Below are 14,377 nucleotides of genomic sequence, written 5' to 3' on the forward strand. Positions count from 1 at the left end.
CCCCCCCCCCCCCCCCCCCCCAGCACTTACGGCCTACTTCTACAGTATTATCTGAGTTGTAACACAAGTGCCGACAAAACCATTTAACATGTTGTACATTGGTCTAAAAGTGGCGGCGTCTTTATGATGTTTTTATACATAGAATTTGCAGATAAAAAAATTTTGCACAAAATAGCTCTAAAATATATTTCAACTTTATGATTGACACCGAGTCTTTAACTAATGTTGGTTCATTTTCAGCATCCTACACTACTGTCAAAGAACATTGCTCGTAATAGTAGTACATAATTGGTGCGATTAAATCTCATAATACTGTTAAATGGCTAACACAGATTTACAAGATTTCTTTTTTTTTAACACTCGTACAAACTTGCTTAAAATGCAACAATTACCAGAAAAGACTAAATGTGTGTTATGCAATAAAAACGTCCATTATGAAAGAGAGATGCATCGCTGCAGTCTTGTATTGGCTGCAAGGGAAAAATGACCATCAGCCTCCAGTGTGTTACCTGTCCTTTCAATTCGGCCTCCATGCTGTCCTTAAAGCGCAACGTGACCTAACAGGATGTGGATCCATCACAGTGTCGGAGCGGCACCCCATCGTGTGGCCGCTGATTCAGAGTACTGACGCTGCCTTCGCAGGCAGAGTGTGTTTGTGACTGACGCACACGTGGCGACGCTGTGTGAACAGGTGCATCAAGGCAGAGCTGCTGGGTGCTTTTATGCATCTGTCTCCTCACAGCATCTTTCACTCCTAACACCGGCTGGTCTTTTCTGGACAAATCAATCTATCTTGGTCTTTTCCCACTGCACCCACACCGACCGGCTTCTCCCCGCCTGTCTTGTTGTGCTTCTGGGTGCTGCTGCTGGTCAGAGGACCCTGGAGTCCACGCTGGCGCTCCACACTGTGCCACATGCCGTAGCCAAAGTAGATCAGGAAGCCTGAGGAAGGTGTTGAAGGACATATGAGATACTAAAAAAACACTGGCTAAGGCCTGACATCTTAGAGGGGAAGTTTAGGGCTTGACTAAAGAAATTCTTAGTCGACTAACACTCATCATGAATAAGTTGATTTAACTGACAGATGTGTGCGCTTTGAGTGGTCTTTGACCAGAAAACCGCAATGCGATTGCAGTCCAACTACCATTCATAAAACAGAGTTTCAAAGAATAAAGTATCAAAATAATTACTAATTGACTTTAGAAATCGTAGTCAACTAATTGACTTAACAGGGACAGCCCTACTAGAGTTCAACACATGTTGTTTAGATGAGAACATCTCATGTGTTCACTGAATATGAAGCTCCAGACCAGGTTAGTTTAGCTTAGCTCATCTGAAAGACAGAATCCATCTAGCAGTGCCTCTAAAGCTCGTTAACGAACATGTTGTACATTGTGTGTTTGTTTAATCTGTACAAAAACCACAAAAAGTGTGAAAAACACCCCGTTGTGGTGTTACAAGGAATTAGGTGCCGGCCTATTCATTGGCGAGGAGCAGTGACTTCTTTAAGTCTCACATGGTTGCCTGGCAACCTAGGGGTTGCGACATGATGCCAGGAAGCCACTTCTCCCAGTGGAGACAGAGTACCTTTCCCCATTTCCATTATATACGCTAAGCTAAGCTAACCAGCTCTGCTTTAGATTCATATTTAACATACGTGAGTGTGGTATGGATCTTCTCATCTAAATTGCATATTGTACAATATGCATTATGCATGTTTCCCAAAATGTCAAGCCACTTGTCTAAATATGTTCACAATGGGTTAAATGTTTGGACCAGTAGTTGAAAGGCACTCACCCACAGCCATCCACACGGAGAAGCGTATCCAGGTATCTCCACTCAGCTGAACCATGAGGTAGATATTGACGAATATGCTCAGAATGGGCAGAAAAGGCAGAAGGGGGACCTGTGACGGGAGCAAGCAGAAGAATCCACCGTCACTATCGTTGCACTGGATCCGTCTCATCCCATAATGCAGGACTTGGCATGAAAAGTGTTGGGGCTTTGTAAATGATAGAATCTGGTCTAAACCTACTTAATCTGTAAAGTGTCCTGATTTAACCTCTGTTCTGATTTGACACTATAAATACAATTGAATTGAAACTGAATTGAAAGGGTGTTCTTATTGAGCTGCCACGCACCATGAAGGAAACCTTGGTGCTGGTCTGAGGCTGTCGGCAGACCATGACGACGCAGCCGCTGAAGATAAGGAGACACACGGACAGCGATGCCAGGATCCACACCTCCATGCCAAGGATGGAGTAGATGTGGTACGTGGTGAGATAGCTGACCACGCACACTACCAGCACTGGGGTTAAAAAACAAACACACACACTTAATTCTGACATTTGTTTTCCCATAAAGAAAAAAAAAGATTTTAATCCGGCCCGCTTACCTAGCACACAGACGGACATGTTGACCACACTGGAGGAATGCTCAGAAGGTGAGGCAGGAGGGTGCAGGACGGTCTGCAGGGTGGAGCTGTCACCCTTCAGCATGTTCAGGTGGGACTCCGACTCTGTCAGTTCAGACTCACCCTCCACGGAGGACAGGTAGTCCCTCTCACCGGTGCCTGCCCGCCGCTCTAGGACTCCATCTGGCTGGTACCTGGACCGCAGGGGCACCAAGGGTTAAAGATCACGAATCTGCATTTCACAACAGCAACATGTTTTTTAGTGTCTATGAACACTACACTTGATCCAGCTACAAAACCCCTTTCATTGTGGAATAGTTTAAGGTGGTTTGGTTTTACTTCACAAACCAACTGAGGCCTGTAAATAACGTGGTTTAAATCAGGGAGCGAACACTGTGTCTGTGTTTACTGCGTCTGTGGTGATGAGTCACCTCGGTGCAATGGGCAGAAGGGTCCGGCAGGTCCAGAGTTTTGAAAGTAAGTACAGGAACATAAATAAACACCTCTATTCACTCAAGCAACCACTTCACATTGCTACAATGGGAGCTTTCACAGCTCTTACATCACCGGTGTGATGCAATCACACGAGGCCCATGCTACACCGACGGGGCCTCTGGGCTTTGAGGGAAGCTGTTTCGCAATGTTATTTACAAATGTACCCACCTCAGAATCAGAACACACACAGCAACCAGCGAGTAGGCCAGCAGAGTTCCAATGGACATCATGTCCACCAGCGCTTTTAGGTCAAACAGGAAGGCCATGATGGCTGTAGCAAGCAAAATAAATAAAATAAACATGCAATTACCATAAAGACTTTCCCTTTTACAAAAAACATGTATGCAATGATGATCACCACTGATAACTGGAGTAATTATTCTCACAAAATACACTAAAAGGTTTACACCCACACCAATAATAACTGCAATTATAAAAAGAAAAGCTGTTTTCTTCGAATGCATCATCACACAAATGCACATGAACACGAACAGATGCAAAAAAAACTTCATGCAGACATATTTACACAATAAAAAAAGACTCCAAAGACATTTCATGGGCGTCTCCATTACGAGTGATGGTTGATGTGAGATTTAGCGTTCCCTCTCTTGTGTCTCAGCACCAGACTCCCGTACGGAGCTGATCTCAGCAGCGTAGGTCCAGACACAAGCTGGTGGTATGTCCGCTGCTCCTGACAATATTATATCTAAAACAAAGACAACAGAGGAAGCTCCCCTGCCCAGTTCTACCAGTTGCACAGTACATGCACTGTGCTGTGGGAGAGTTGGTGTGCTACGGGTCCCCCCCAGGGTCCATATCGGCCACTTATGCAACCACATACCTCACCGTATTGTGAGCTTTAGAAGAAGACGTTTGTAACACTGTATGAGCACCACATCAGTCCCCAAAGGCCAACTGTTCTTCTGTATCTGTGTTAACGGACCGAGCTTCTGGTCTAAAAAGTGGAGCCAATGTGGAAGTGCCTTAAACCTGCATTCTACCCCAGCTGGATCGTTGTGGTCCTGCTCCACGTCCTGGGATCCCCTGTCACATCCTGCTACGTCCTGCAGCGCCCTGCTACAGCATGAACTACTACAAACTGCAATTTCTAGTCACTGTGCCTTTATCTTTTATTGTGACTGTTATTGCCCCTGTTCATCAACCCCCCCCACAACCTGGGTCTGTCCCAGGTTTCTCCCTAAAAAGGAGTTTTTCCTTGCCACTGTCACACTAAATGCTCTTGGGGGGATTTCTAGAACTGTTGGGTCCTTGTAAATCCGAGAGTGTGGTCTAGACCTACTCCATCTGTACAGTGTCTCGAGATAACTCTTGTTATGAATTAATACTATAATTAAAATTGAATTGAATTCGTAATCAACAATTTAATGACATGGAAGTAGATTTAAAGGAATCATTTGACACTTATTTGCTTTCTTGGCAAGAGAGATATGAGACAGCACTTGTAGTTACAGCAGCGTTGCTGTCCCGTAGCTTATTCTCTCTTTTTCTATTCAGCAAAGTGACTAAAAGCCAAATGGACTGAAGAGGTGAACACAGATAATGTCTATGAACGTATCCGCCTTAACAATGTGTCTAATGTTTTCTCACATGCTTTTGGAAACCCCATCATTTGACACTTTAACATGCAGGAACCGGCAGCACCAACATGCATAGATTAAAAGCAAACAAACAAGTCCACAACACAACCCCATGATACACGAGTCCTTGTCTCGGGAGCTTACCCGCAGTGGTACCTGCCGCCATGGTGGCAGCTACAGGAGACTGGCGCTTACTCACTTTGGACATAAAACTGAACAAAATTCCATCTCGTGCCATGGCAAAGAGAATGCGTGGCAGAGGGAACATGGAACCCAACAGGCTAGGGAGAAGAGGGTTCATGGTTTAGGTGAGGGCATTCTGGGAAAGAAAAACATGACACCTACACAACTGTGAAAGAACAACATGTGTACATTGAGGGAAAACCTCCTACACTCTGGGAAATTTAGAAAAGGAAGTGTTAGAGGGCGGGTCAATTTGGAGAAGAAAGAAAAGGGAATTAAGTGTCTGCATATTTAACTGTGTCTTTCACAGTTGTTTGGTGGAGAAAGATTAGCAGGAGAAATAGCACTGGACTCTCCCCGGCTCTCACCTGCTACTACACCGGATGTCATAGTGGCAACAAGAGGGGTCTTCGTCTTAGGATTGATTCGGGCTAAGACTTTGAAAAGCACCCCATCCTGTGCCATAGCATAGATTACACGAGGCATGGGGAAAATGGAGCCCAGCAGACTGCATGAGACAGCAGAGACATGCAAGACCAACACGTTAGTCAAAAGTCCCAATCACCGACACACACATACAAACACACACATAGACAGACACACACACATAAATTTACACCAACAATGACATCATCAAAGCTTCAGAGCAGGATTAAAGTCAATACATGTCTTTCTTTCCTGTTTCCTAGCATAATGTAATGCTTCAATTAAATCAACGGAATACAATAGATTGTACATGCTTTGGACAGGCCAATTACATATCACTAGTGTCTTTAGACAGTTTAATTTGAACGTGTGAAAACAGATATTTTTGTTGTTTTTCTCCGTTTTGAGAACCAGTTTGGAGTTGGATTTATATGGTGTTCAGGTGCCGTTGAGTAAATGCATTTCCCAAGAGTGTAAACATTTAGTTCAACCTTATGAAAGCACCATGTGCCAAAGGGGTTTTACAACTGGTAGCTGTTGTGAAAACGACCGCCAAAGGGCAGACTCCGAAGGAACAGCCTAAACGCATATTGACAGACTTATCCATAACTGTATTGTTTTGAGTCAAATTTGATAATATGCACAGGAGTTCAGACCATGGGATAAGATGGGCACTGACATCCACCAGTGTTTTTTGATGGAAAACTATTAAATCAAACCCCCAGGAAAGAAAGACAGAATTAAGCCAAACCAATGTATTGTTCATAGATATCCTGCCTTAATTATGATACTTTAATTATAAATAGAATATCACAAACACATGCAGGTTTCTGAAAATAAAGAGCATCAAGCACTGCGCCCATTATGTCCCACTAAGCAATAGGAATCAATCCAATAATAAGACAGATAGACGGAGATATGTGGTCAGAGCTTTTCACCTTTGTCACCAATTTACAGCATGCACATGGATCAGAAATTAAAGTCATTATCAATTCTGCTGACTCAAATACAGTATGCTTTCGTCTACCATGACTATAAATATTTTGTTGCTCAACTTATTTCCCCAAAGCAAATCCAGTGGTTACCTGGTGGAGAGGGCACACAGTGAGCCTGCAGCGACCACGTATTTTGCAGGGCCCCAGCCCACGTATTCAAAGGCCATGGGCAGAGGGCTCTTCTCGTCCAGCAGGTAGTAGGGCATCATCAGCGTGAGTGCGGCCGACACACCAAAGTACGCCAGGAAACACACGGTCAGTGACACCACGATGCCGATGGGAATGGCTCTCTGAGGGTTCTTCACCTCCTCGCCTGTCACACACAGATACACAAATATCTTTCATTGAGCCAGTGGCGGACTGAGGGCGTGGCCTCTCAAAAGCCTCAACATAAAGAATTTAGGGTTCTTTATGTCCTTGTGAAGCACTTTGGTGCAAACTTGTTTGCTTTTAAAATGCTACATAAATAAGATAAACTTGCAATATAAATGAAATACCTTTTAGGACTACTTAATCACCATGAACAGTTTTTAAGGTTCTATTAGACTATAACTACTCGAGAGTCTGCTCTTGAGACTTTTCCCTAATTTTCGGGAAAATTAGGGCAGGATTCGGGATTTGGGACAACTGCTTGGATTCTGTGACGGTCCAGAATTTTTCAGAATGTCTGGTCACCCTAGTTAGGTTCCTTGAAGTTGGCGGTTGCAGAGCTGCCTAAGCCGACGTTTGGGGGCTTAAAACACCATATGGCATCTGTTTAAAGGTTAGTAATGCTGTTTACATCAAATTCCTACACTACATCTGTTATGTAACTTACAAATAGATCATCTGAAAATGTTTGCCTCTCTTCAGGTGGCAGGACCGAAAATGAGTCATCCTCAACATGTGCTGTGTTTCAGAATGATGAAGAGAGTTGGAGAACAATCACATACAAAGTAGGATGTTGGCTCTACACTCTGATTCGTTTTCTTGGCAACTATCATGTTTCTCCTAAAGGATGTACAGATTTTTACTATCACCAAATGGCCTGAAAAATAGTGCAAATAGCAGCATGCCCATAGACCCCCCACCCCTCTAAGTTTGGGCTGAGCCTTGACTGTTTTTGGCTCCGCCCCTGCATTGAGAGTACAGGAAGTCACAATAAATCACAACCTATCACTGGCTCACCTGTAGTTGCAATGCAGTCAAATCCAACAAAAGCGTAAAAGCAAGTGGCAGCCCCAGCTAAGGTCCCACTGAAGCCGTAGGGCATGAATCCTCCAACGCCATAATCACTGCTCACGTTGGCCGTCAACGTCAAGTTCCTGAAACATAAAAAGAAGTGAGGAGAAGTTTGACCACTGCTGGCCTGTGTGTGTGACTTCGTAGCACTGCATTTACACAAACAAGCCAGACTTACAGTACTTTTGATAGTTATGTTGTGCATGTTTAGGGAACAGCTTTACATTAACGGGCTTTACAAACCTATTACTGTTACGGTTAAATGAATACATTACCTTGTAACTATGGTGACATTTATAAGGGATTCTTCAGATATCTTCCAGTTGTGTGTGTCTCCTTTGACGAAGCCGGAGATGATGACGAACAAGAGCACGAGCACGTTGACTGACGTGAAGACTTTATTGACCCAGGCTGACTCCTTCACGCCAAACGACAGGAGTCCTAAAATGAGCAAATGGACAATAGAGTTCATAACACTACTTTGACCTATGTTGTCGTTTGATTGAAATGCCAGCAATGCTTCAATCTATATTGTATTTGTCAAGTGGTTGCAACCTGTGTCATGTTCTAACTCATTGCTATTATTATCGAGTTGTCCCACTTAACCCAAAAAACCTAACACGTTTTTTAAAAAACACTGGCACTTGATGCATTTTAAACAGCTTCCATATGAACAAGAGGTCTGCAGTTCTGAGGCTTCACAGTGAGAATCATTTAAATTAATTTAATGTGCAGTTGAAATCCCTGGATTGTCATTAATGTGACCACAGGATATGAAAATGGAGTGCTCCAAGTCATAAACAGCTAGTGACAATCCTAAACCCTCAGAAACCTCTGTGGGAAAGCGAAGCAGTGTGCTGCTGAACGCTGAAAAGGATGATCAGGGAGTTTTAAAAAATACAAGGTGGGGAACGTGGTCTGCCCTATAAAGACGGCTTGTGCATCAATCCTAATTTCCGTTTCATTATTGGCTTTAGGATTATAAACCTTTATATGCTGTCTTACCAGAAAGCAGCAGTATCAGGCAGACGGCAAAGAAGTCAGGGTACTGAGCCAAGCCGGGAGAGTTCATTCTGAAGTAGGTCTTACAGAATACCTCTATGTGTCCTCCTATGATTTCATCAAATGTGCCACTCCAAGCCCTGGCAACTGAGGAGGTACCTGTGATAAAGAAAAAAACAGAAACCATGAAGGATCAGCATCTTTTTTAAATAACAAAGTGATTCAAAGACTGTCCCTAACTTACCAATTACATAGGAGAGAATGAGGTTCCAACCCGTGATGAAGGCCCAGATCTCTCCTACAGTCACATAGCTGTAAAGATAAGCAGAGCCGGTCTTGGGGACGCGTGCCCCAAACTCAGCGTAGCACAGGCCGGCCATGACCGAGGCCAGGGCAGCAATTAAGAAGGAGATGACTATGCTGGGGCCTGAGTCGCCCTTTGCCACCTCGCCGGCCAGGACGTAGACGCCGGCACCCAGAGTGCTGCCAACTCCTAGGGCGATGAGGTCGACGGTTCCTAGGCAGCGGCACAGCTTTGAGTCCTCCAGGCTGCTCATGTCGACCACTTTCCTGCGCACCAGGGAGCGGCCGAAGGACAGAACCTGCTCCAACATGTTGACACCTGCTGACAGAGGGAAAGAGATAAGAAAAGACTGAAAATACCTGTGCAACGTAGGTCTGACCCACTTTTTTTGGGTCTAGACAGGCGGCCTTAAACTTAAATGACAATTTAATACTTAATGAAATCCATGTTCTTTGGTATAAGTGGATATTTTTGATTGAATTAATCAAAAGGTGTATTTGGATAAATGTGTGTACAAAAGAAATAATTTAATCTCACTCAATCATTACTATTATTCTTTCTCTAAGAATCAATATTTGCTCAAAAAATATTATTATTCAAAGAAGGTGCAAGAATTGTCAAACCGGTTCAACTCCACCCCATTTCATTTAAAACAGCGCTTGCAGTTTGTTCTCTAGAAAGAAAAAAAATGCTGAAATGTCAGTATTGCATAACATGTGTGGATCAACTAAAGATGGAATTAGGACTGTTGAGAGTTAACTCTAAAAACTATGGCGTGCATTTTAAGAATGCTACCAAGGGCTACAGCATGGTAAAGTCCAATCAGTACAGTAAGAGTCGCATTAAAATCCATTGTTTGGGGTCATGGTGCAGATCTAAGTACTCAGAGAGCTGCATTCATAAAGGGTCCATGAATGCACCAGGAGAACACAACAAAGGCATTCCAGTATCTCTCTTAACTAATTAGTTTTATAAAAAGGGGCACAAAAAGAAACTGCTAGGTCGTCTTTGTGTTCATTGCCTTGTATGTAAAATGTCTCTTTTCATTAGTGAGAACGCTGACAGATCCTGCCTAACATGTTTGCATGAATACAATTAGATAAATGAGGAATGGAATATGCCCTCCAGTGAACAGTTTCTGGCTAGCTTTTGAAGTGCAAGCTTCTTCTTGGAACCAAAACTTTGATTACCGTGACCATAAATGAACACTGACGACCGTCCAAATATGCATTGACCTCAAATTTAGTGCGGTGGAAAGGAGTTTTGGTGGTGACAGCTCATTAACATTACAATGTGGGCTGTGATACAGTGCCTCCAAGAATACAGTAAATGAAAAAGTGAAGATCGCAAAGACGACAGCCAGACTTTAAACTTTGCTTTGGAAACTAATACAAGTTACAGTAACTTATGCTGTCAGGTAAGATCTTACCTCCATCATTATTCTACACATGCATGTGTGTTTTGCATTTTACAGTGACAGCAACATCTGGGTCATAACTTAAACTGAACATGTGGAATTTCTTTGCAAAGACTGCCGGTTCACAAACAGCTTACAGCCACTGTATAGGTTTTCCTACTAAGTTCCAGCTTCAGTTATTCTAAATGCATGCACAAATACTGTATTTCATTAGAGACATGCACCTACCTGTTAGAATGACTCTGCGTGGATATGAAGGCTCTAGGTTCAGACACCAAAAAAACGAAGAAGTGTCAGTGCGTTTTTTTCCAGCTTGTACAGCAGATCATCTGCACATGAAGTGCAGGTAAAAAGTCAAATAAAATCCACTGCTCCCATGAACTGCTGCCTCCAAATTCTGCTTCAGCACTGTGCTCAACACCTATTCATATGCTGCTATGTACACTGAGCAGAGCAGTACTTTTTACGCCTCCTCTCAGAGTTTCTTCATAGGATCTGCCCTTGCATTGCGCCTAGACTCCAGCCTCCAGTCCCGCTGCTGCCAGGGGAGTGACGTCCCCTGAGCAGGGAGGCAAGGGGGAGGAGGGGGCCCCGGGGAATTAGACTGGGGGGTGGTTTCACCACCGTTCTTAAGGTTTGGGGGAGTTAAACTCTGTGGAGACAACATTGCACCATGGGCTCACACACAGCAGGGCAGAGAGGAGAAAGGGAGGAATCTTGATGGTCAAATTTGTAACTTGTAACGCACACAGATCCCAGCTGCCCAGATGCTTACTGACTGCTGATAAATGGTTAGGTAACAGGCGATGACAAACATTGAGGCAGACACTTGTGTTTACCCAGTGCAGCCCACAAGAGTGCTGCTAAAAGCTTGGGTGCTGATTGGTCAATGAAGGGTGGATGAACTATGCTACCGGGGGGTTAAGTCCTCCTAATGGAAGACAGGTATTGCTCCATGTACCCTGAGCTATTGGACCCATGGATATTACAAAATCAACAACCCAGTTCACTTTGGTGTACCGCCAACAGCCTGGCATAGCTACGGCAACTTCAGTTAGTTTGAGCTCCTTTGTAGAAAAGAAATGAAAAAGGGACATTTTTCCATCAAACACTGCATGCAAATTACAAGTACGTTTTTTACAGTGGGGAGAAGGTCTGCCAAGACTAGCTCAAACCAGCTTAAGACCTCAGTGGGAAGGTGGCAGCTGGCATGACAACAGCCAACTCTCTCTGAGTTTGTCCATCCAGCCAAGCAGTCAAATATCATGGCCCACCGCGCACCAAACCTTGGCTGCACGGTTGATTCTCTGACCTGCATGCTGATGGGAAAGCCATCCGGTGGGCCGGATGGAGACACTACTGTTAATGCTGGCTTAAAAACTCACGCATTGATCTAAAATGATTTAACACATATACAGCCAAAAGTCTGCACTAACAAGACAATTTGGCCCCCATCAAATGACAGAAGAGCATGAAACCAAGAAACGGGGATTTTGTAAAATGTCCTGTGACTTTAAGTGTATTTTGCTATTTACAAAGCAGTGTTGTGCGCTTAGCAACACAACGCAATAGATCATTGAAGTTAGTGAATAACACGAATGCATCTTGAAATATTCATTGACAAACCTAATAAACATAATCATGAAGCCGTATTCATTACTGGATATTTATTGTCGTAGGGACTATCTGGAAGCAACTTATTTATATATGATACATGTAGATATGATACATTTCTGTGGCAAATGTCCATTAACATTTTTGAAAACAAATCAGCATTACACAATTTGCCTTAAGGGCATCACAATAAATCACAATACCACCTTGCACAATAGCCACATTGTGAAAGAAACGCAGGGTTTTTTTGTTAGTTGAAAGAGAAACTAACAAAGAAATTCGATTTTAAACTGTCGTGCCTTTTGTGATCAGTTCAATGTTCAATAAAAAAAATGTTTTTTAATTAAACAAGCAATGCCTTGTATTTTAGCTGTACACTAAAAGCAGTGTAATGCAGTACAACTCACCTCTACAGACAATATGGACAAACCAGAACTGAGTTTACTTTAATATGTGCTATTTATCAAAAATCAATTCTTATCGCGGTGTTCAACAATGCTATTACTTATTGCATCATTTTTTCATATCTTGCAGCATGATTTTCCAGGATATCCTCATTTTCATGACATCCTCATTGTCATGTTTTTATTCATGCACTGTAACCATGGCAGGGATGGAAAGGAGTCACTGGCTCACCGTATCTTATTGTTGACATGCGCTAATTCTGTGAAGCCAATTGAATGCATTTGCCCTCCGATGGCTGAGTGACCTAGCTTCAAAATTGTGGATATGGTCAACAGATTGAGTGGTGTTTGCCCTGCGGACACCGGGACTGTTCGCTCCAGTTAACACTGGTGTCACCAGGAAATGTTAAAGTGAACAATTACTGATAAGGCACACAACAGCTCTTACAAATTTTTTTTTTTTTAAACAGCCGTCTTTGGGGCAGGAAGATACTCAGACCTCATTTTGACAAGACTCTAACTCGCTTATGAGGATGTTCCGAAGTCAAATTAAAAAGACAGCATCACAGATAAGGTTTTAGTGTAGCTTACCGGGGAAAATGTACAAAATAACGGATAAACATAGGTTAGAAATGAGTTATGGGGCCAGTATTGGTTATTAAATGTTAAATCTACAGTAATGTAAAGGCACAACGTCTCTTCATTTTACATGTTAAGAACAGTCTGGGTACTGAGGCCTGAAGACATTACCTGTCTACCTTAATACTCTTTTTATTAGGTAGGAAGACAGAGTATTATTCATGAATTTATTCATCCTCATTGAAGTCTCCTTCTCCCTGTGCTGCCTAAATGGATTTCCTGTATCTATCTAGGTCACCGTACAAGCCTTGTATGCAGAACAGTATTTGTAGGTTTTGTAGGTGTAGTGGCTCTTAAAAAACTACTGCAACTCCCCTGGTTTAGGAAACTAGACTGGCCCAAGGTTTGGATGTGAGTCGAGGTACAATCATCATCATGTTGATTGGCATCCATTTTTGGTTTCGACACATTTGGCTAGAGAAAACGGATCCCATAAATATGATCTGTGATGTTCAAGAATGGCCTGTGGGTCAATTGTGGCCTCAAGCTGACTTTATTCCAAGTCCCTGGGAACTTTCAAAAAAGGAATTCCACACTGGGAGGCTAAAATGTGGGTTAAAGTGAAACTGCCTGATTTGCATTAAGGATTTCAGTTTTTTTAAAACCCTTAAATAAATATTTGGTTTAAAGCCGTCCCTTTGCACTCTTTCACGATCATTTCACATCTTTATTTGGCCTTTTATATGAGGCAACTACACCGACTAGACAAGTACCAGAGATAACACAGATATCAACAATGAGCTCATTCATCAAGGCTGGATCGTTTCAATTAGTGTGCATGCACATTACACGATTGGTCATCTAAACAGGAAGTGTTATCTGATCCATATGACATAATCAGAACTGAATTGGTTTTTATAGTCATTGGACAATCAAGCTTTTTTTGGTAGCTTACACATGAATGCAGCACAGTACAGTAGTGCAGCGAGGCTGTCAGGCATCGGTAAGTCAATCCCTTCTGCTTAGTTTAACTAACTGCTTTTATTGTTTTTCTGTCTACTGTCCTGCAACAGATGGCTACTCTGCTCATTGGTGTGCAAAATACTACTCAATCTAAAAATACATTCAAAATTTGGTAGGACTTGCCAAAACAAGGAAACGTTAGTGTGTGCATGTAGATATGATATTGGATCCATCTGTGTTTGCACTGGGGAGCTTCTCAAAATAGCTTCACACTCTGTTTAACAGACTACTTAAGCAAACTTAGGATATTCTATGCTGAGTGCCAGAATGTGCAATAGTGTTTCCAATAGATGTAGCCTTTAAAAAAACCTTTATACCGGAGACAGCGAGATCCTCTGATATATGAATATAATTCGGCTACATGTACTGTAGGCCCATATGAAATGTGATGAATGTTTTTACACTGGATGTGGCTTTTTCTTCCACCGTTTTAGCTTTTTCTGGTCAGAACACAGGTAATTTACTTTGAAAACAAAACAAATACGGAATATCCACAGTTAAGTGAGAATAGTCACAAAGATGCAACTTTGTCCCTCATGACATTAGACTATACAACTACTCACTAGAGGGGAGGAGGAAATAGGGCAGAGAGGACAATACATACATACAGTACAACTACATACATACAGTATACATACTACAGTATACATACATGCACACCTGGACTTTAATTCACACCTGGTCACTTTACTTTATCACTTCA

General features: G+C 42.6%; 1 protein-coding gene across 3 annotated transcripts; it reads right to left on the minus strand.

Moving 5' to 3' along the window:
- Positions 1-355: 355 nt before the first annotated feature.
- On the minus strand, positions 356-10,649 carry slc7a2 (solute carrier family 7 member 2). Of its 3 annotated transcripts, none has more exons than XM_034884024.1 (12): positions 10,283-10,649; positions 8,578-8,958; positions 8,337-8,492; positions 7,607-7,772; positions 7,278-7,414; positions 6,201-6,423; positions 4,651-4,787; positions 3,077-3,179; positions 2,396-2,607; positions 2,142-2,308; positions 1,798-1,906; positions 356-942 (listed from the first exon to the last, which is right to left on the minus strand). In XM_034884024.1, exons 2-12 carry the CDS (start codon positions 8,945-8,947, stop codon positions 755-757), a joined length of 1,968 nt encoding a protein of 655 aa, XP_034739915.1. In that variant the 5' UTR covers positions 8,948-8,958; positions 10,283-10,649; the 3' UTR covers positions 356-754. The 3 variants fall into 3 exon arrangements, with proteins under 3 accessions (XP_034739915.1, XP_034739913.1, XP_034739914.1); XM_034884022.1 differs by lacking the exon at positions 4,651-4,787 and adding an exon at positions 5,058-5,197 and having other exon boundaries at positions 10,283-10,646; XM_034884023.1 differs by lacking the exon at positions 4,651-4,787 and adding an exon at positions 5,058-5,197 and having other exon boundaries at positions 8,578-8,955; positions 10,283-10,644.
- Between the last annotated feature and the right edge of the window lie 3,728 nt (positions 10,650-14,377).

This window comes from Etheostoma cragini, chromosome 10, assembly GCF_013103735.1.
Source record: "Etheostoma cragini isolate CJK2018 chromosome 10, CSU_Ecrag_1.0, whole genome shotgun sequence".
Classification (NCBI taxonomy): Eukaryota; Metazoa; Chordata; class Actinopteri; order Perciformes; family Percidae; genus Etheostoma; species Etheostoma cragini.

Bases quoted from the DNA above. Each gene is read 5' to 3' on its own strand.
- slc7a2 (XM_034884022.1), bottom strand. From the start codon at position 8,947: ATGTTGGAGCAGGTTCTGTCCTTCGGCCGCTCCCTGGTGCGCAGGAAA. The intron at 3,180-5,057 runs GTGAGAGCCGGG...TGCTTGCTACAG, and splicing joins GACATCCGGTGTAGTAGCAG to CCATCATGGCCTTCCTGTTT. The intron at 1,907-2,141 runs GTGCGTGGCAGC...CTCCCGTCACAG, and splicing joins GCACCAAGGTTTCCTTCATG to GTCCCCCTTCTGCCTTTTCT.